At 34.9% G+C, this 22,554-nt stretch overlaps 1 protein-coding gene across 2 annotated transcripts in view; it reads right to left on the bottom strand.

The window, feature by feature from the left end:
* The window catches only part of far1 (fatty acyl CoA reductase 1), a 31,291-nt gene that overhangs the window by 8,119 nt on the left and 618 nt on the right, over positions 1-22,554 (bottom strand). The window contains exons 2-9 of one of the 2 annotated variants that reach the window (XM_058766489.1): positions 14,698-14,918; positions 13,076-13,251; positions 9,475-9,654; positions 4,869-5,046; positions 4,735-4,779; positions 4,494-4,621; positions 4,305-4,372; positions 756-927 (exon numbers count right to left, since the gene is read on the bottom strand). In XM_058766489.1, coding sequence (XP_058622472.1) covers positions 756-927; positions 4,305-4,372; positions 4,494-4,621; positions 4,735-4,779; positions 4,869-5,046; positions 9,475-9,654; positions 13,076-13,251; positions 14,698-14,886 — 1,136 coding nt within the window. In that variant the 5' untranslated portion in view covers positions 14,887-14,918. Of the gene's footprint in view, positions 1-361; positions 534-755; positions 928-4,304; positions 4,373-4,493; positions 4,622-4,734; positions 4,780-4,868; positions 5,047-9,474; positions 9,655-13,075; positions 13,252-14,697; positions 14,919-22,554 lie in introns of both variants that reach the window. The other variant, XM_058766488.1, reaches the window with a different exon arrangement.

Raw genomic sequence — 22,554 nt, 5'->3', positions numbered from 1 at the left:
CAACGTCCAGTATGTTTTCATGTGCTACAAGAGCAGACCAAAAGACCTCTCTTGAAGACTTAATGGCATGGCTCAGAAGAAAAAAACAAAAGATGGTATTATGGTATGGATCCATCTCCTTTCCCACAAAAAAAAAAATAAAAAAAGCGTGCAGGACTCCATGCACTTTATGGTAGCCCGGCAGCAGCGTTTGTCCGATGCCATGAAGTCGAGCAGATGACCAGGCTGGGCGGTTCCTGAACGGTTCCTTCCCAGCCGGCCTGCCACCATGCCACACCACGCACCCAACACCCAGTGCTGGAGGTGAGGGAGGGGAGAAGGGAGGACAAAGGGGTGGAGAAGCGGGTACTGAAGACCTTACCGGGGCTTCTGACCCGTCAACATGAGAAACCCGTCATACAGCAGGGCAGGAAGGGTGTGACTCACTGTGGTCCAGTACTGATTGGTAAAAGGGTTGGATCGCAGGTTAACATTGGGGCGTCTGAAAGCCTGTTCTAAGGGGTTGGTCTTGAACGTCATGTTTATGCAGTACTCTGTGGAGAGGAATACAGGCATACAACATACAAGAGCATTTTAAACACAGCTACACAACACACATGGATAAGCACACACACGTGGACGGGAAGCGTGCAGAACCCAGTCTTCGAGTGGGTTATGCATCCTTGCCCAAGACACGGAGAGCGACACGTGATGGCTAGACCGAGCGTGGAGGAGGAAGCAGGGGAGGAGGAAAGGGGCAAAGCAGTTGGATTTACCTGGGCTCTCTTCCTGACATCCTGAGGAAGAGATCATATAGGAATGCTGGCGCCTTGTGGCTTACAGCAATCCAGTACTGATTGATAAGGTGATTGGTTGTGAGATTTACATTTGGCCGCCTGAAGGCCTGCTCGAGGGGGTTCCTCTTGAAAGTGGATATAACATGGTACTCTAAGAGACAAAAAGGGGTTCAACAGTAAAGGGCACAGCTGTGCATGACTTGGTTCAGGGTTAAAAAGCAAAATTTTGATAGTTTCTTCCATTCATAAGTATTGGGCTCATTTAATTGGCATTATCCAAATATTAAGATCTTTTTCAAAGCATCATATTGTGAAATTCAGGGCTCAACAATAAAGATGGTGAGAGTATTTTGGACCAGTTAACAGAACTGTAATTTATTTTAAATTAAACGCAATATACTAAAAGGAATGAATAAATATACATAATATGAATAAATAAATAAAATATTTTATACTGAATACTAAACACTATATAATATAATAAATATGTAACAAATATACTAATATGTAAAATATTAAAGTATCATACTGATAATATATATTAGTGGTGGGCCGTTATCGGCGTTAACGTGATATTTAAAAAAAATATCGCCGTTAATCTATTCTCAAAGTTGGGTTGGGAGCTGGGTCTATACTACGCAAGCTATGATGACTTTCACCTTGATATTTTAGCGCGGATGTATACCTAGCCGAATTGCACTGTAGGGGGCGAGAACGAGTCTTCGAACCTGTGTGTATGCGTGCTAACATGGATGCAGCTATGAAGCCGCCGGGTTTGCTTCAGGGGAAATTTATTTTTAAGAAGCCAATGGAAATCGGCAAGTCATTTCTGTCTCTAAGTTACATGGTCGCGCTCTCTGTATCGCGCGCACAGCGGAGTTCCGCCCCAGTTCGCACACACACACACACACACAAACACACACACACACACACACACAAACAAACGTAAGCGCACACACAAGTGGGCACACTCCCACTCCTATTTGTAAATATTAAGCCGCAAAACGTCTATTTAAATATGACTTCTGTGTGTCTCTGTGTTAATGTATGGCGCAGAAGCACGGGTTTGTTCACTACTCATACAGAAGACCGCGTGACGCTTGCGGCGATAACGTCTGTCGTCTCACTAAATGAGGACATAAATACATGAACAACATCTCCAGAACTGCTCTGAGAGTCACTTCATGAGCATTCGAGCGTTTCATTTGAGAAAAACTATCCTCACGGCAACCCGTCAAAATAAAAGTTCGGTTTCACTTGAAGACATTGGGCAGAACGTAATAGGCTACTACTACTAAAACTATTAAAACCTTATCTTTAAGGAATAATCATACAATGTCTTCAATGTTATTATCAATATTAAATTCTTGATGACTGCTAGTTGTTTACTTATCTACTTGGCAGAATTCAAATGAGCCATTTTAATCTAGATTAATCTAGATTAATTCCAAGATTACAGTGAGATTAATCTAGATTAATTCCAAGATTACAGTGAGATTAATCTAGATTAAAAAAATTAATCTATGTCCACCACTAATATATATATATATATATATATATATATATATACACACACACATACACACACTTGTGGCTAAAAGTATTAGAACACTTGGCATATTGAAGAGGTTTCAGTTGTTTTTGTTGAATTAGCCATTACAATACCCATAAAACGAACTATTACCTACGATGGAAGGAATCTGCTGGAACACTGAAAATGAGTTAGAAAATAAACTGGACAGACCTATTGTTTGTGTTTGTTTTTGTTTGTGTGTGTGTGTGTGTGTGTGTGTGTGTGTGTGTGTGTGTGTGTGTGTGTGTGTGTGTGTGTGTGTATGTATGCATGTATGTATGTATGTATGCATGCATGTATGTATATATATATATATATATATATATATATATATATATATATATATATATATATATATATATATATATATATATATATATATATATATATATATATATATATATATATATATATATATATATATATATTAAAAAATTAATAATAATACATAAAATGCTAAATCATAAATACTAAATTTAAACTATATTACATACTAAGCATATAACACATTACACCAAAAAATTAATAAATAAAAATAATTACTTTTATATATTTATATATACACATACAAATGCACTTCTATCTGATACATTAGAAATAAAAGCCTTCTGTGGCTTGGGCAGGGAAAATATGGGCAGGGCAACCAAGTCATGTTACTTATAATTGGACTGCTCCAACTGCAACACAATGCTGATTATAACCAAATATTGATTTGTATTTTAACTAATTAACTATGGGTGAAATGGTTCCAGTAGAAAATGTAAACAGTAAGACTTAGTACACACTTGTACTGTGGTTCATCTATTATCTCTAATATAAATAGATACAAATATATCCAGTCTGACTGAATTTCAGTCACTCATCATCATAGTCATAAGTCAAACCTGTTTTAAGGGTTCACTAAAGACTTGTTTGTTGTCATAACAGTAACAACAGCAGCAAAGGCATAGAGTAATATTCTCACAAACGCTTCATTAAAAGGGAGTTGCATCGCTCAAATTAAATCACAGACCTTAAGGATTTCTCACTGAAACAAGTTTTACAGCTAGTATTGAATATATGTATAAAATTTGAGACACATTTGGTGTGTGCAATGCAAAATGTAAAAAAAAGTTAAAATAAATAAATCAGATCCATATTAGCAGTTAAAAAAAAAAAGTAACTGTCTGAAATGACATATCAAGTATTTACAAGACCATTGCACCCCTATATTTAATTAATATAGATTAAATTTACAGATATTAGTAATATAAGAAATAAAAATTATATAATCATATATATATATATATATATATATATATATATATATATATATATATATATATATATATAATAAAACATGACTGACCTAATTATGTTTTAAATCCATAAAATTCAATAAAATATAATTCTGTCCACTACATAAAAAAAAAAAAAAAAAAACTTTTTTGAGCAATGACAATGTATAACGTACTGATTAATTTGATTAAATTAAGTGTTTAGTATTATAATATAATATATTATATATCAAGGACACAGAATTACTTTGTTGCCATGTTGCTTTTTCCATTTAGATAGATTTTGATCTACAGCCAGATTTTATGGTCACAACATGGTGATGAAAGGTTATAAAAACCAAATATGGTATCACAAAACCACTCATAACTCATCCACTAAAGGTTATCATAACTCATTCCTCCCCACCCTACTTCACGTCAGTGGAAACCAGACAGCTATGAAGTTAAGTCTCAAAAATTAAAGTCTGAATTATCAAATCCAAGCTAAATCCATTCCCATATAAGACTGAAAGAATGAATGAGCTAACGCCCATACTATACCCATACGCTTGTTCAAACATGTCAGTTTTCTCATGCTCATTCATTAAACCTGACAAGTTCGATAGCAAAAAAGAAACGGGGAAAATGAAGCGCTTGAAGGCCACTGTGCAGCGATTTGTTTGAAAAAGCGATTCATACCAACTTCACCCCAGTGAAATGGATTGATCCCGCCCGTCGTGCAGTTGTACACCAACATACTTCTCGGCCTGTGATGGAGACAAACGACACTGTCAGAAAACTAGCGGCATTTATTCCATGACTTTATTTTCCAGTGATCCGTGTATGAGGGTTTTAGTGTGACTGTTGGTGTTTGTGTGGATGTTCGACCTGGCATGTCTCTGGGAACCGGAATACCAGGCAGCAGCCAAAGTGGTGTTTATGACCACATCGACTGGCACGAGGTCAGCGACAGCGTTATTTGAAGCCCTCATTGTTCGTAGAATCCCCTTTCCTGCCTGCACAACCAAAAAAAAAAAAAGCTTTTAACATGAAGTACCAATAAACAATCATACAAAGTGAAATGCCACTGCATCTAAATCTACTCTAAAAAATCAAAGTGGCCACTCACAGCGATGAATATCCCACTCGGCCCGTTGAAATTATCAATCCAGCCCTTTAACAGAGTGGAAAAGAAAGAGCAGGGCTCAAAATCAAGGCAGTATTTTTTTAATTAGGTGGGAGGATGGAAATGAGCATGCTTACGGGGAACGGCTCCTTCCAGCTGGCTCCTACGATCGAGGGCCTGATGATGGCGACATTGAGGTTTCCACACTCCTGCTGGATGAGCTGTTCTGCCAAGGCTTTAGTGTACGTGTATGTGTTAGGCCGCTCACCTAACAGCTTTGGTGTCATTAAAGAGACCAGTTTGTCGTCCATCCACCTGTCAGAGTCGTATAAATCCAGAAAGTTGAGGGAGAGCAAAAATCTCTAGGTTTCATCTAGTTAATCTTGCTTGGAATAGCTTCAATATTCATTGTGTCATTTTCTTATTTCTGTTTTATAGTTTGTTACATTTTTATGTTTGTATGTGTGTACGTTTAGTATGTTTTAACATGTTTAGTATGTTTTTATTTATGCAAACACACACACACACACACACACATATATATATATATATATATATATTCATATTAAAAAAATGATCAAATATATTTGTAAAAAATTCAAAAGATTTAAGTATAAAATCATTAGTGCTGGGCAATGATTAAGCTCATCCAAAATAAAAGTTTTTGTGTACATTATGTGTGTGTGTGTGTGTGTGTGTGTACGGTGTATATTTTTATGTATATATAGAGACACACACATACAGTATATATTTAAAAATATTTATATGTATTTTTATGTATGTATTTATATTCATATAATTTATATTATATATAAATATATTTAATATATAAACATACCATTTTTCTTAAATATATACATGTATGTGTGTGTATTTATATATTAACATTAAAAACAGTGCACACATATATAAAATGTACACAAAAACTTTTATTTTGGATGCTATTAATCACAATTAATCGTTGCCCAGGCCAAAAAAAAAACATTTATATGTACACACACATTATATATATACACACACACACACAGTCATGGCCAAAAATATCGGCACCCTTGGTAAATATGATCAAAGGCAGCTGAGAAAATTAATCTGCATTGTTAATCCTTTTGATCTTTTATTTTAAAAAAAAATTCACAAAAATCTAACCTTTCATTGGATAATAAGAATTTAAAATGGGGGGGGAAATATCATTATGAAATAAATGTTTTTCTCTAATACACATTGGCCACAATTAACGGCACCCTTTTATTCAATACTTTTTGAAACCTCCGTTTGCCAGTTTAATAGCTCTAAATGTTCTTGTATAATGCCTGATAAGTTTAGAGAACACCTGACAAGAGATCAGAGACCATTCCTTCATCCAGAATCACTCCAGACCCTTTAGATTCACAGCTCCATGATGATGCTTCTTCTCTTCAGTTCACCACTCATTTTCTACAGGGTTCAGGTCAGAGGACTGGAATGGCCAGCAGAAGCTTGGTTTTGTGCTCAGTGACCCATTTTTGTGTTGTTTTTGAGGTTTGTGTTTGGATTATTGTCCGGTTGGAAGATCCAAACGTGGCCCATTATAAGATTTCTAACAGAGTCAGTCACTTAATGATTTTTTATCTGTTGGTATTTGATAGAATCCATGATGCCATGTGTCTGAACAAGACGTCCAGGACCTCCAGCAGAAATATAGGCCCACAACATCAAAAATACAGCAGTATATTTCATTGTACACATGGGGTACTTTTTATCCCTGTGTTCACCAAACCCATCTTGAGTGTTTGCTGCTAAAAAGCTCTTTTTTTTTTTTTTTCATCTGACCATAGAAGCCAGTCCCATTTGAAGTTTCAGTCGTGTCTGATAACTGAATATGCTGGAGATTGTTTTTGGAGGAGCTCGGAGAATTTTTCTTGAAACCCTCCCAAACAACATGTGGTGATGTAGGTGCTGTTTGACAATTTTCTTTAAAGGTTTTCTGACCCCGAGACTCAACTATTTTCTGCAATTCTCCAGCTGTGGTCCTTGGAGAGTCTTTAGCCACTCAAACTCTCCTTCTCACCGTGCATTAGGACAATATAGACACACGTCCTCTTCCAGGCAGTTTCGTAACATTTTATGTTGATTGGAAATTCTTAATTATTGCCCTGATGGTGGAAATGGGAATTTTCACTGCTCTAGCTCTTTTCTTAAAGCCACTTCACTAATTTGTGAAGCTCAATTATCTTTTGCTGCACATCAGAAATATATTCTTTGGTTTTCTCATTGTGATGCATGATTAAGGGAATTTGGGCTTTGTTTTCCCTCCTATTTATATTTCTGTGAAACAGGAAGCCATGGCTGGATAATTTCATGTTCATAATCACGCTGGTGTGCTCAAAATTGTGAATATGAATGGGAATATACTTCAGAGATATTTTACTATTTTTAATATTTTTTCTAGGGGTGCCAATAATTGTGTCCAAAACATTTATTTCATAATGATATTTCCCCTCATTTTAAATTCTTATTATCCAATGAAAGTTTAGATTTTTGTGAATTTTTTAAATAAAAGATCAAAAGGATTAACAATGCATATTAATTTTCACAGCCTCCTTTGATCATATTTACCAAGGGTGCCGATATTTTTGGCCATGACTGTATATATGTATGTATATGTATATGTATGTACAGTGCGCAGCATAAATGAGTACACCCCCTCTGAATAAATATAAAATATGTATTTTCTTAATGATCACTAATATAATTCATGGAAAGATGGTAAAATTTAAATGCATTAAACGTATACTTAATAAAAACAACTAAATATATGCCAATATTTTTTGTAGGATAAGTAAATTAGCCAATTTTGTTTAAATGAAGGATTGCAGAAATGAGTACACCCTAGATTTAATTCAGCAAATGTATAATATTATAGTACTTAGTATGTCCTCCAGAACTTGGCTCGCAGCAGTATACTGCTCTGACCCTTCTTAGCACTGAGTGTACAAGTTCATGGCAAATTTTCACATCTGTCCTGTTTAACTCCTGGAGGACGACCTCCTTAAATGCTCTGGTCTTTAATGGGGAGTTCTGCTCAGCTCGTCTCTACAGAATCCCCCACAGCTGCTCAAGAGCATTAAGATTGAGTGAAATACATGTCCACTGAAGGATTTTCACCTTGGGAGAATGAATATCTTCATTGTCATGCTGACAAAATGCCCAATAATGCAGGGAATGAGGGGAGGGTAACATCTTCGGTTTCAAGTTTTTGTATTCCATTACACAGTAGTGTGTGAATTCATTACAGCATTGATAAAGCACAACTCCCTCACACCTTCAGCACTTACTCATCCCTATATAAGAGCTTTACTACCACTGAACGTCACTGTGGGAACCAAGCACTTCTCACTGTACTCCTCCTCTAGCAACACCAGAACATTTTGGATGTTTTTGGATCAAAAATGATTGACTTGGTCTCTTGAGACCAGAGTATGGATTCCCAGAAGTCTCTATTTTGTAAATATGGGCCTTGGAAGAGGTTAAATGAGTTTATTTTGCTTTGGCTACAGTAGGCGATTCTAGTGGTGACAACAACCATGCATGTCACTTCTGCAGGCTGCGTCATACTTTGTGAGATAAAGTGTCACTTTTTTCATAGCTATTGCCGGCTCTGAGACACTTGCATGTTATTTCTCCTGCTCTTTTTCTAGCAAAAATTCACTCATAACTAAAAGAAACTTAAAGTGAAGACCTGATTATTTCAGGAGCCTTGTCACGAGTCCATTGTTTTTGAATGTCGGTGCTACTTCTGCTATATTTTCACACTTAAAACAATATTTTGGTATTCCTCTTGTACCATTGTCCTCTTTTATGCTAAGAAATAAGCCACATGGCAGTTCTTTCCCAAGTGTTTCCACTGTTGCCAGCATTAAGTCGGAGTATGTGTAATTCAGTGGGCTATATAACACTTTTAATTGTCAGGAAATTACTTGTCTTTAAAAGTATTTTAAAATATACTTACCTGTTGATCAAAAATAGCCTTAAACCTATACACTTTTTTTTCCTTCTTTTTTTAAGGGTGTACTCATTTTTGTAACACAACATTTTATGACTTTGATAAGAAAATCTTATTTTGCTGAATAATTTTGACATTCTTCTTTGGTAATTGATCATGCAGGCTTGTTGGAACATTATATCTCCAAAGAACCCTAACATGTCATCTAAGTAAAGAGTAATTGCTGAATTTGTTAAGTGTTAGAGGGGGTGTACTCATTTATGCTGTGCACTGTATGTATGCATGCATATGTATGTATATACACATGTATATTTATATGCATGTATATAAAATTTATAAAACTTGAACTAAAATCATCAAAATGAACTGAAACTATAAAAATAAAAGCTAATTCAAAATATTAACAATTACAATTAGATTATATAAGTAATACTTAAATAACAGAGTGTGGAAAATGGTCATGAAAAACTAAATAAGTAAACCTCTGGAAAGAAATAAAATAATTACCAGTGCTAATTAGCTAGCATTTGACAACGAGTCCTTGTTTATGCATGATCTCTAACTGGAAAAGCATTGTTAAATTTATAACAAAGGCTTTATGTGTGAAAGCAGCCATTGTCAAACATGGAGAACATGTTAAATACTATATATGTCCTTGACATTCATTTATTAATCATTAAAAGTCAGGCTTTAGACTAAGTATAATGAGGAAGGGGACTGCAGCATCAAAGACAAGAGTGTTTTGGAGAGCCAAGACTTACTCAAGTGTGTCTATGAGTTTCCTGTAATCGACAGGTGGTGGATAGACCACCTCTTCAATGAGCTCACGGTCACAGTGGGCGTAGGCTGTGGACACGTGGATAAACACCTCCAAATGCTTCATTCTGTGAGCCAAGTTAACCATCTTCTGCGTGGCCAGCACATTCAACTGCATAGCATCTCTGCAGCAGAGGGACAAAAAACAACAACAAAAAAAAAAAACATTGAACTGCAATGACTCTGCAGAAGCATGAGCAGATCTGATTAACTTGAAGATAGATCTATTGCAATTTGTACAAAACCACCTAACCTTAAAAAAATTGATCTAACCACGATAACCTGCAGTTAGTTTAGTTTCAACCTTTCAACTTACAGACATCAGAATAGGAAAGTTAAGGAAATATATAATGTAAATATATAATAATGAAAGTTAAGGAAATATATAATGTAAATGACGCATAAAATACGCATTTATGTCTCTCTGGTGCAGCGGTGCATTACGTGAGCGCTGTGAAAGAAAAATGAAGTCAGGTGAAGAATGCATGAACACCTCTGAAGCATTTGTGTGTTAAGCATAAACTTTAGCATGCATTTTGAACGCACATTGCTCCAGATTCATTAATCGGACATTACAGGTCTGATCTGATAAAATGCAGCAGTGACAGAAGAATTTGAGCAGAAAGAGACTTATAATGCAAAATATTTTAATAACATGTTTAAAAAAAAAAAAAAAAAAAACAATAATTGCAGTATTATTATTTCTTGTACTACTATTAATGAGAATATTATAAATAAAAATATTTTATAATTAATGACAAAATCTATTATTAGCATTAATATTAATAATATAGTATTTAAAAGTAAAACAATAATAATGACAGTACTTTAATTGCCATTACTACTACTTCTACCATTAATAACGTTATAATTTTATTGCGCTTTAAAAATAAAATTATTATTATTATTATTATTGTTGTTGTTGTTACTGGAAATAGTAATACATTTATTTTATCATGTATTATTTGCATTAAAATTATAATAACAGTAATAATAAACACAAAGAAGTGAAGTAAAACAAAAATAATGACAGTATTATTACTTACCATTTCTGATATTAATAATACATTTTATTAGCGAAAACATCATTGTATTATAATTATTATTCTGGCAAATAGTAATACATTTGTTGCATCATTAATAATTGTATTATTAGCATTTCCAATAATAGTTATTATAAAAGTAGTAATAAAAACAATAGTAGTAGAAATACATTAGTGACAGTATTATTATAACTATTAGAACCACTACTACTATTAATAATAATAATAATAATAATAATAATAATACAACGATAATTGTCTTGTAATTCAGCTTCATTCATTGCACCCAAAGAAAAACTGCAGTGCTTTACAACTATAGGACAGGAAGATCTAAAACTTATCACTGCATCTAAACCAACAACATGTTTATTAGATCCTGTACCCACTAAATTACTGAAAGAGTTGTTACCTGTAGCAGAAGAGCCGCTTCTTAATATTATTAACTCGTCGTTATCTCTAGGGCACGTCCCAAAACCATTCAAGCTGGCGGTTATTAAGCCTCTTATTAAGAAACCACAAATAGATCCTAGTGAACTGGAAAATTACAGACTCATTTCAAATCTTCCATTTATGTCTAAAATTTTAGAAAAAGTTGTGTTTGCTCAATTGTGCTCCTTCCTGAAAAAATTATATCTATGAAGAATTTCAGTCAGGTTTCAGGCCCCATCATAGCACAGAAACTGCACTTGTTAAAATTACAAATGACTTGCTTCTTGTGTCAGACCAAGGCTGCATCTCATTGCTAGTTTTACTTGAACTTAGTGCTGCGTTCGACACTATAGATCATGACATACTCATAGATCAATTACAAAACTATACAGGTATTCAAGGGCAGGCTTTAAGATGGTTTAGATCCTACCTTACTGATCGCTATCACTTTGTCTATTTAAACGGGGAATCATCTCAATTAAATCCAGTAAAGTATGGAGTGCCACAAGGATCTGTCCTAGGCCCTCTGCTATTTTCAATAAACATGTTGCCCCTTGGTAATGTTATTAGAAAATACGGGATTAGTTTCCATTGTTATGCTGATGATACTCAACTATATATTTCAACAAGACCGGATAAAACTTCTAAATTATCTAAGCTAACAGAGTGTGTTAAAAATGTAAAAGACTGGATGACCAGTAATTTTCTTCTATTAAATTTAGATAAGACCAAGATATTACTTATTGGACCAAAAAACAGTACACACATTCTCGTAGATTACAATTTGCATCTAGACGGATGTACTGTTTCTTCCTCTACAGTCAAAACTTTCATGCATTCATGACCTCTAGACTGGACTATTGTAATGCAGTGCTAGGTGGTTGTCCTGCATCTTCAATAAACAAGCTACAGGTAGTCCAAAATGCAGCTGCTACCAGGCCTTACCAGGTCAAGAAAATATGATCATATTACCCCAATTTTACAGTCTCTGCACTGGCTACCTATTAAGTTCCATATCAGTTACAAAATATTACTACTTACTTTTAAGGTCCTAAATGGTTTAGCTCCTGTGTACCTAACTAGTCTTCCATCACGCTACAATCCATCCCGCTCCCTAATGTCACAAAACTCTGGACTCTTGGTTGTTCCTAGGATAGCAAAGTCCACTAAAGGAGGTAGAGCTTTTTCACATTTGGCTCCCAAACTCTGGAATAGCCTTCCTGATAACGTTCAGGGTTCAGACACGCTCTCTCTGTTTAAATTTAAATTAAAGACACATCTCTTTAGCCAAGCATTCACATAATCTATCTCATAACCTTGTACTTCAGTTACATCTGATCAAATGCACATTTTCATTCTATTGCTTGGTTTGAAAATAATTTTTTGCTTAGGTGGAACAGCAGCTACGCAAAATTTTCTCTATTACCTTCTTTGTTTCTGCCATGGGATTGGCATCCCGTGGTAACTAGGAATTACACAAGCTTAAGTCTGGATCCAGCCCTTACAAAGACCTGAGATGACCGAACACCTGAGAAGAGATGATGCCAACCCCCAATAGCTGCCTATTACATCTACATAATTACAAACTGTAATTACAGGCTGTTTAGTTACATGTTAAGTACATTTTGCTTCATGTTAAGTACAAGGGCAACTACTAAGTACTTAATTAGGTAATTACTCACCTGTTAGGTGTTACCCACTATCTTCTCTATTCCATCTATTCCTTTTCTTTTTTATTTATTATACAATTAACAAAAGCAAAAAAGCCTCTTAAAAAAAAACCTTGCTACGTGTACTACGTTAAGCTAACTGAGACTTGTTATAGCACTTGCGTATCTTTGCTCATTTGTTGATTTTGATTGCTTCCATTGTCCTCATTTGTAAGTCGCTTTGGATAAAAGCGTCTACTAAATGGCTAAATGTTAAAGTATGAAATGAGGAAATGACTTAAGCGACATGTTATAAAGAACTCTGTTGCTTCCAGTGATATAACCACCTAAATAATCAGAAGCATCTAAACTCATAGCTGTGGATAAAGCTTTGTGTCATCCTGTGGGTGGAGATTACAGCTTACTTCAGAGGCTCGTTGAAGCGGATAGTGGCAGCGCAGTGAAACACAATGTTAATACTGCCCGTGAGAGTCTCCTGGTCTTCTGTGCTCAGGTCCAGATCTGGCTGCGTCAGGTCGCTGTTGACCGCCACGATCTTCTCTGCGAAATCGGGCTGCTCCTCTCGCAGTCTGTCAAAAAGCTGCAACATTCAAAGGCTCAAGATCACTTTCACCATAATCAGATATCACAGTCTGGCCAAGCACTACAGTAAACACATATGAATTCCTGTCACGCACAGCCTATGAGACACTGCAATCAATATAACCTAAAAAAGGCCAGAAATGTGCATACAACATAATTGTGTAAAGAGCAAAGAGTGAGAGATAAGATCTATCAGCGCAATCTAGAGCATTCAAAACATCCTGAAAGTCATTGCAAATAGAACACGTGATCTGAATACTGCATCTGTGGCCTAATCATAAATCCCATAAGACATTTTAAATAGTAAGAATAGATCAAAGACAAATGATTTAGTTTAGGCATTGAATTCATGCATTAAGAGAATTCAGAAGCTGAAAACTCTTCTTTGAAAAAAATCTTCTTTGGACTTCCTGCTGGGAAGACTATCAGACTAATATAAAAGAAAAAGTTAAATATTAAAATATTTATTAATATATTATTATTATTATATTAAAATATATACAGTATTAAAAATGTATAATATATATAATAAATACATATAATAAAAAATATGATCTATATTAAAATATAAATAGAATATTAAGGTTATAAGTTCCTAGTCTTACAAAAATTACTGGATTTTAAAAACAGTGACAAATAATTCATATATAATATATATAATTCATATAAATGTGAGCTTTATATATATATTATATATGAACATTAATGTCATTTTAATAAATGACATATAATAATTTACTGGCAGAAAAAAAATAGAACATGATAAGCATAATAATCAGTGTTGTTTTTGTTACCTAAAACAAAAATTATTTAAACAGGTTTTTTTTAATGAAAATTAAGCTTTCTCTCTCTCTCTCTATATATATATACCGGGTGTGTCTCACTCGCATTGCATTGTAATAGGGGTGAATCCTATCACGTCGCATCAGTAGCTGCTTCATATGTATCCTTCAGTGTATCGTATCGTTGGCTATGCATCGACTTGCGTATCACATTGGCCTCAGTTATGGAGATGCACATCCCTAATACACACGTTGCTTTGGCATCTTAACTGAAAAGTTGAAGTACTAAACATTTGATGTATTAAAATAAGACTAAAATTGAATAGTAAATTCAAAAATATGAATAGATACTAAGAAAATATGAATAATACTGACTAAAATATTTTTAGTAAAAAAAGGAATAGGAGTAGTGGAATTTTAATAAATTTATCAAGTTTTAACTGTTTTAAACTTTACTTCTCACATTAAACATTTTGACTCCAATTGGCTGATTCTTCACTTGATTTGGGAAACAACAACTAAAAAAAATCCTGTATATTTTTTAAAACTATATTGCCTTACCTTACACTTAATTTATGCCATGAATGTATATAACTCAATTGAGAATTGAGAGAAGAAACCATGAAGTTCTCAAGAAATCCCCCAGACCTGCACTTGCTCACCTTGCAGTTGATCATGTCAGCAATACGGGCATCAGGCGCTTGTCCTGCTTTGGGCCGGACAAGCACATAGGCAGCTTTGACACCGGAACAAGAGCGTAACAACTTCTCCAGAAGTACTTTCCCCATAAAGCCTGTGGCCCCTGTGATGAGAACATTTTTTCCCACGTAGTACTCCGGAATGGTGACCATCCTGAGTGCACCTTCCCTCCTCTGTTACACCCCTGAAGAACACCAACAGAAATATTGTCACACAGTATCACACTGCAAATACGCACACATTTCACAATGGATCTCACTCTTTGCTTCAGAAATCGTGCTGTTTCTTCAGTATGCGGTAAATATTTCATGTAGGTCACTTCCTTCCTTCCTTCCTTCCTTTCCTGCCAAGACCTCAGCCCACGATTTCTGCATGACACTCAAATCTTAACTTAATAAAAATGTGTAATGCCCTCTTAAGACCTGGTGTTGTATTACTCTCCTGGACCGCAGCTGGATTTTAACTTGCTGGGTCAATAAAAGTGCTCCTAATCGGCATTAAGGTGCATCGACCGCAAAAAGCTTTACATATCACTAATTGATAGGACAAATTGAATGGCACAGTAAAATCACAACAGTATAAAGAGGTTTATTATTCTTATCTCTTGTCCACTGATAACAAGCCAATACAGCTCATCCACAGCAGATACTGGGTTAATATGTAATAAAATAAGAGATTAAGATTTTTTCCTACTTTAGACTTCTACTTGCCCTGCCATTTGTTTTCCCCTCACATACACTAGACACTACCATTAAGTAGTTTTGGGGCCAGTAAGATGTTTATATGCATTAAATTGATCAAAAGTGTCAGTAAAGACATCTATAATTTTACAAAAGATTTATTTTTCATATAGATGTGAAATAATATATATTGAATAAGATATTGAATAATTTTGAAAAAAATGAACAAAAATATGTAGAAGCATATCTGTATTTAACGTTGATAATAATAAGAAATGGTTCTTGAGCAGCAAATCAGCACATTAGAATGATTTCTGGAAGATTGTGACATAGAAGAAACTGCTGAAAATTCAGATTTGCCATCACAGGAATAATTACACTTTAATATATTCAAAGATAAAAAAAAAGTTATGTTAAGATGCAATAATACGTCACAATATTTCTGTTCTTGCTATAATTTGATCAAATAAAAGCAGTCTTGGAAAAACATAAGACTTCTTTCAAAAATATGAAAATAATCTTAATCTAAATCTAAAAATCTTAGTTTAAAAATACAATTACAACACATTGTATGAATTTAAATTTATAATTGTATATATATAATTTAAAAATACAAAGATTTATTTTTATTCCTTAATATATGTTTATACAAAATATTTTTAATATTTTTTAGATTAATATTTAAAAATATTACTCTCTGTCATTGAAAGTTATACATGTATTATACTTGTACATACAGACAAAAAGCCTTAAATTCACAGTAGCTAACAAAATTAAAACACAAAAAACATTTAAAAACTAAAATTAAAACTGACAACTAAATGTTTGAAACCAAATGTTTATGTTTGCATTTGCAAAGCCTAAAAACGCATGTAACTCAAAAAGATACAGGATGTATTCTAATCTGCATGTGACCATTTCTGGGCTCAGTTTCACATATCTTACACACATTCAACTCAGTATATGATGTTTCAATCTCAGCCTGCCACTTTCTTTCTGATGCATCCTGCCGCATCATATGACCCTTTCCGTAAACTTATCAGGCCACTCAGTATAACAAGTTCCCGCTGGTTTGCGGGAACACTGGCGATGAGCTGTTTTTGCAGCATTTTTCTGTCCGGTGCTGCAGCCACGCATTGTTTGCTGCATAACACCGGTGCCAAGTTCCACAGCTGCATGCACCCCAAACACGGACAGAGTATGCACACACACACGGCAACAAATTCTGGGCTGTTTCCTGACTTTCAGAGCACAATCTGTATCAAAAAGTCACAAAAACTTTCAGTGAAGTGCATGGATTATTTTGACACACTTGCCTTAAGGTCAAGCAGCCAATCTGGAGCTAATGAATGCCAGTTTAATTGTAGGGGTCAGGTGGATTATTCCAGAAGGCGAGACAAGACGTTGTGCAGTGTGATTTCTTTCCAAGAGCCACTCAGCACTTCTGTGACTAAGGACCCAGGGCTGCCTCTGCAGTGACACTGGCATTAAACAGCGTCCAACTACAGGGAGCAAAGCTAAAACGGGAGTTCAAGGCAAAAGAAATCAGTCCCTATTGGGAACCTGGCATTTTCTAACCCCTGAAAACTGATCGCTCGTCCGAGAAAGAACCGAGTGGAGATATAACCATCCTATATGGGGCCATCTGACATGATCAAGTCCCTTTCATGTACACCAGATGCAAATTGATCCTAGATCCCACATCCTCAGTTTGAATAATTCATGTGTCACATGGGCAGCTGCTGTGCACTGGGGCACCTGAGGAATTGTACTACTGTAACAAATAAGATGTATGTAAACAAATACCAATGTAATAACAACAGAATGACTGTAGTCATGAGTGCTTTAGCTTAAAAGCTTTCCATTAAGAACCTAAATAAAAGTACTCAAGGCTAATGGGATCGAATATCCTGTGTGTGCATAGTAAAAAAATTACACCGACAGATCTCAGTACTGAAGTACACAACCAAAGATACAGCGGCAGGAAAACATGGTGTTGTCACAAGACTGCACTGCCTTTACGTCTTGTGATCCTCATTAAAACAACAACAGTGGGGATGTTCATCCAAATGAAATGGCAAAAATATGCAATTAACTGTTTAGAAGTAGAAAAATCAGGGATACAGACCAAAAATGTTCAAAATCAAATAAGCCCTGTTAGACTGGTGTTCATTCCTGATGCTGTTTTTGAATATACTCAAAGTAGGCCCTAGATAATAAACACTACTATTATAAAGGTTCTAAACGTGTTATAACAAAATAGTTATATTTTCATTTATAAATGAGAAAATGAAAATGTGTGTCATTTTTGTCAGCTTGAATGGCGTTTTCATTTCATTTTGTATGGCGTTATGAATCAGAACAAAACTTTTAAAACCACTTAAACTCTGTGGACCTGTATACGGGTCCAAAATCACAAAGAATGTTCATGCTTCATTTACTTAGCCTTCCTTATATGGTATCAGCCCATATATGGTCTCATTTGAAACCTTAGCGCCTCTTCTTTACAAAGAATACCATAACTTTTGGTTTTATGATACATAAAGCAGTAAAATTAAACTTAGAAATGGATTCGTCCCACACACAAATTTCCGCCTAACGATTACGAAGAATTTTTCCTAAGAATGTGTATTTTTTATATTTTTCACAATACAGTCAAGTCATATATCACAAGAAAGCTCATGAATCTGACTATATAGATTATTTCATTGTGTGACAATCACAGATCGAGTTATCTTCAATAGAATCTCAATGTCAAATTTCTCACTTTTTTGCTAATTTTGTTTTTGTCATTTTTCTACTCGTACTACTGCTTCAGTCAGACACAAACAGCCACAAACTTTAAGTGCACTGGTGAAGCAGCTCTGATAATCTACAACTCTGTGCAGCTCAGGGGCTTCAATAGGTCAGACTGCATATGGCTCTAGCTCTCCAGCTAGTCAGAGGTGTGAAACTTGGCGGGGTGTGTCTCACTCGTCCTTAAAAGTGAAGCTGCAGGCTCTTTGATCACCCCCTGGTGGCTGGCTGCAGTACAGGTCATAAACCCCACCCTTTTCATGTAAATAAATGGGACTTCAGTCAAAATAAAAATGTTATTACATTTCCAATTCCAATACAATTTTCGAAATATGGTTTTGGTCATTTAAGGTTGTTGTCACGCTGATATATGTTCAATTGTTCGTTTGACGTTATTTAGTCAAGATGGCAGCGGCCATACTGAAATGTATTCGCTTCACTTTTCTATAGTGGAAGAAAGAGGAGACACATCGTCCATCTTTTTTACAGTCTATGAACTTGACACCTCTGGGTCAGCAGAGGGGAGGGTGCGCAGAGAGAGAGAGAGTGTGTCTAGTTGAGCGCTGAGGCCATGTTCCGGCTGGGAAATGTAGTTCATTGGACTCTTTTGAAGACTGGATGATGTGGATTCTATTTTAGATTGTGATAGACTAGATATATTTTATAATTTATACAGTCTTGTGTCTCCTGAAAGAATAAAACTGATCATATAAAACACAAAATGTGAAATTTGGTCCAATTCGTTTATGCAATTTTGCATTTTACTACTTAGAAAAACATAAAAATGAAACATAATTCAATCAATAATCAAGAAAAGTGCTTATGGCACATAGTAAAATAGGATTCTGGGTGTAATTTGTTTTATATAGCCTGTTTTTGCAAAGGAAACTCAAAATGACATGTAGATGCAAAATATGATAATTTCACTCGCTTCATTTATGATGCATTAACTCCTGTTTTGAAGCAGTTATTTGAAAAATTATTTTTTTCTGGTACATTTTGGCATCTAGTGGCATCAAACTAAGTAAGTTGCAGGGAGCAGGCCCTAATAGAACCTGAATTACAGATTTTCAAAAAATATAAAAATTACAAAGTCAAAAAGCACCTATCTGAAATGCATATAATGTTATTTATAAAAAATTACACTCATATGTTATAGTTCAAAGGGTTTTCTTTACAATGAAACCATTTTTTTTCCCCATTTCCTCCATTGTATGTGTGTACGTAAACATTTGAATTTGACTCTGCAAATTTAGGCGAAAATTCCAAAAAACCACCCCAGAGCTTAAGTGAACAAATAATTCTTGTTTACTTTAAGTCTTGAACTCATATTTTCCATTCAGCTATTCAACATTTGAAGTGCAAGACTGCTTTCTCTCTTTAAAAACTAATTAGCCTACAGAATGAGTACAGGAGCATTTGACTAGATGAATGAGCATTGGTTGGACTTATTTAAGGAATACGCCTTTAACGATCAATCAGCGTTTCGAGTCCGAACGACTCAAGCCGGCTTTGGGCTTTGAGCAAAGCAAAACTGATTAAATTGACAAATCTCATTTGTGAAAAAAGGGACCTGATGACTGAATGTACGAGAAAAGGTTATTTGAGTCATGAGAGTCAATTTCGTTCACAACGGACTGATGAATTCTGTGTAGAGTTGACTAAATGGAGGGAAAATATGCTTAGACACTCTTTCTGGAGTCTATTAGTTTTGTAGACATGTAAATTAAATAAAGTTTGATTACATTTCAGTCATAAGTGACTTGATGTTTTAACAAAATTGGTTGAGTAAATGACTTATGCTGCCTTCACGTGCCATCGGAATTATTGTAAATACGAGTTTCCAAATCGGAAATTAACGTGAATGCCTCTCAAGCAGAGTATTTGAGCGGAGTGGAGCGTCAACAATTTCCCCTCCACGTTCCGAGCATTTAATAATCACTCCGCTCCAGCTCCGCTTCGGGTTCACCATTTCCCGCTCCACTCCTTGCTCACTGATATCAGAAACACTGCTCCGCGTCTAAAATATTTCAGTATGTTTGAAATATCACAGTTCTGTTCATAATGTATATTAAAAAATAAATAAAATAACAGGAGAGTTTCAAAGTGGCTTATTGAAACACTAGTGTGCCAACTTTTTTCCTACCACATGACAAGCTAATAACATGGTTGTCAGCATTAAAAGTTATAATTGCTGCTTTTTGCAGTGCAAATTTTGTTTGTGATGAAAATAATTACGTTTTCGTCAGTTATTTTACCAACAGATCGATGCATTTCTTACAAATTTCTGCTCATTTGAAATCGGATACAGATGAAGTAGCACAGTAAGATTACATTTGTTTGAACGCATCATTGAGAGTGAATATGTGTTGTAGTACTTGTTTAAATCATGCTTTCAGCTGAAAATATTCAGTATCTAGAAGAAACAAACAAATTCCTGGAAAACTATAACTTCCTGCTCATGTCCATTGCTGTCATCATAGCCTTCACATTCTTTCTGATTTGAGTGATCCTTCTCTATCAAGCTAGCTAAATATGTTTAACATGAATTCTTGCTAAATATGCAGTTAGATTACAGGTCGTTGGCATGAATTGTACTCGTGATGGAGTGGTGGTGGAGCGCTCTTGGAGCGAGCGAAAATCACACCGCTCCACTCCGCTCACATATTCTGCTCTCCAGTCATACACTCCAAAAAAAATAAAAAATAAAATTCTACAACACTATTCAGTTTATTTAAAACAATCATTTTCATTTAACACCATTATGTTAGGTTTCCCATTTAAACAATTGCATTGTGTTAAACTTACTTGAAACAGTTGCATTTTTGTTTTAATTAAGTAGGACAAAAATAACATTTGATGCTTGTTCAATTTACTTAACTAAATGAAGTTAATCCAACACAATTCTTTACAACCACTTTACTTAATTCATTTGAGTTGAGAGTACATAAATGGTAAATTGTGTAACTAGGAAGTGAATTTCCTCTTCCCATGCTTTGCACAGGGCTGGATAAGGAGAGTAAATGTTGAAATAAAATGTTATTTTATGCATTTTTTAATCAAGATGATACAATTGGAAGACTTGTTAATGTTGTTTTATGTTTGTATTTAAAAGAGTTTCTGGTATGTTAGTGTTTTGGGGTGGTTACAATTGTGGTAAAGTGTAGAGCATGTGCTTGGGTTGAGGACCTGCTAACATGAGTTAAGGTTGTTTTAATAATAAAAAACAACTATTTTGGGCATGCCATGGATGTATCTTACGGCTAATGCCTAACAATAAAAAAAACCTTTACAGAGTAAAGTTTTTATTAATAGATAACATTTGTGAAAATGTTCATAAATGCACTCATTAAATAAGCTAATCAATTAAACTGGATTGCTTCGTTTCATGTTTGTTTGATATTGACTTTAGAATTTCAGTTAAATAAATGTTTTAGTTTGAGTTCAATAAACATAAAAAAATTAACTTTATAAACGTATTAATTTCATTTAAACTGTATTTGATCAAATTGAGTTGGCTCAACTCAATTACATTTCATTGCATGAATTGAGGCTACACATATTTATTGGATGGAAATCCTGCCCTCAATTCAATTTTTTTTTTTTTTTCAATTGTGTTCATCCAATGAAGTATTTTTTGAGTGTATTGACTACTGGGAAATTTGGAAATAATTTTGATACCAGAGTTAACGAGTTGGGCGGGTCATAAACTTTAAACATGGTGGAGGGGACAACCATTGCTGCTGTCAATGCTGTTCTCACAACAACTACATCCCTTTGTCTTGTCGATAAAAAGTAGTGTATTTATAGGCTAGATATGAACGATCATTCGAAGCATATTGTATGTTTTATAAGCAGTGAAATAAGCATGTATTTGACCGAAATCCCAGGATTGTCAGCAAAATGTATGTGTAGCGCAGTGAATGTTTATATGATTGTCAACCAATGGGAGGCTACATTTTATTTTTTTCGACATTAAAGTACTAATACGACAAGCTCGTAATTACGACTTCATAAGTGGGAAATACGACATTTCCGATAGCACGTGAAGGCAGCATTAATGACTCACTTAAAACACACAAAACGAAACACATCTGTCGCCACCTACAGACATTACGCCGCAACGCGCGGAAAGAGTGAATGAACAAATCAGCTGAACAAATCTTTTGGAGTCACCGGGATGAATCACAATCGTCTACTAAGCGTTGAGCTCGAGCCAAAATGACACATGCTTCACATTTCATAAGAAGCTCAGGCGCCCTGAACTCTTGACTAAAATGTAACATTTGAACCTCACTGCACAAATTCTAAGGTTTATTCCTTAACTTATAATCGTATTAAAAA

Source organism: Onychostoma macrolepis, chromosome 25 (genome assembly GCF_012432095.1).
Source record: "Onychostoma macrolepis isolate SWU-2019 chromosome 25, ASM1243209v1, whole genome shotgun sequence".
Taxonomy (NCBI): domain Eukaryota; kingdom Metazoa; phylum Chordata; class Actinopteri; order Cypriniformes; family Cyprinidae; genus Onychostoma; species Onychostoma macrolepis.
The sequence above is the reverse complement of the archived record's forward strand: the minus strand, read 5'-3'. Positions and strand labels throughout refer to the sequence as shown.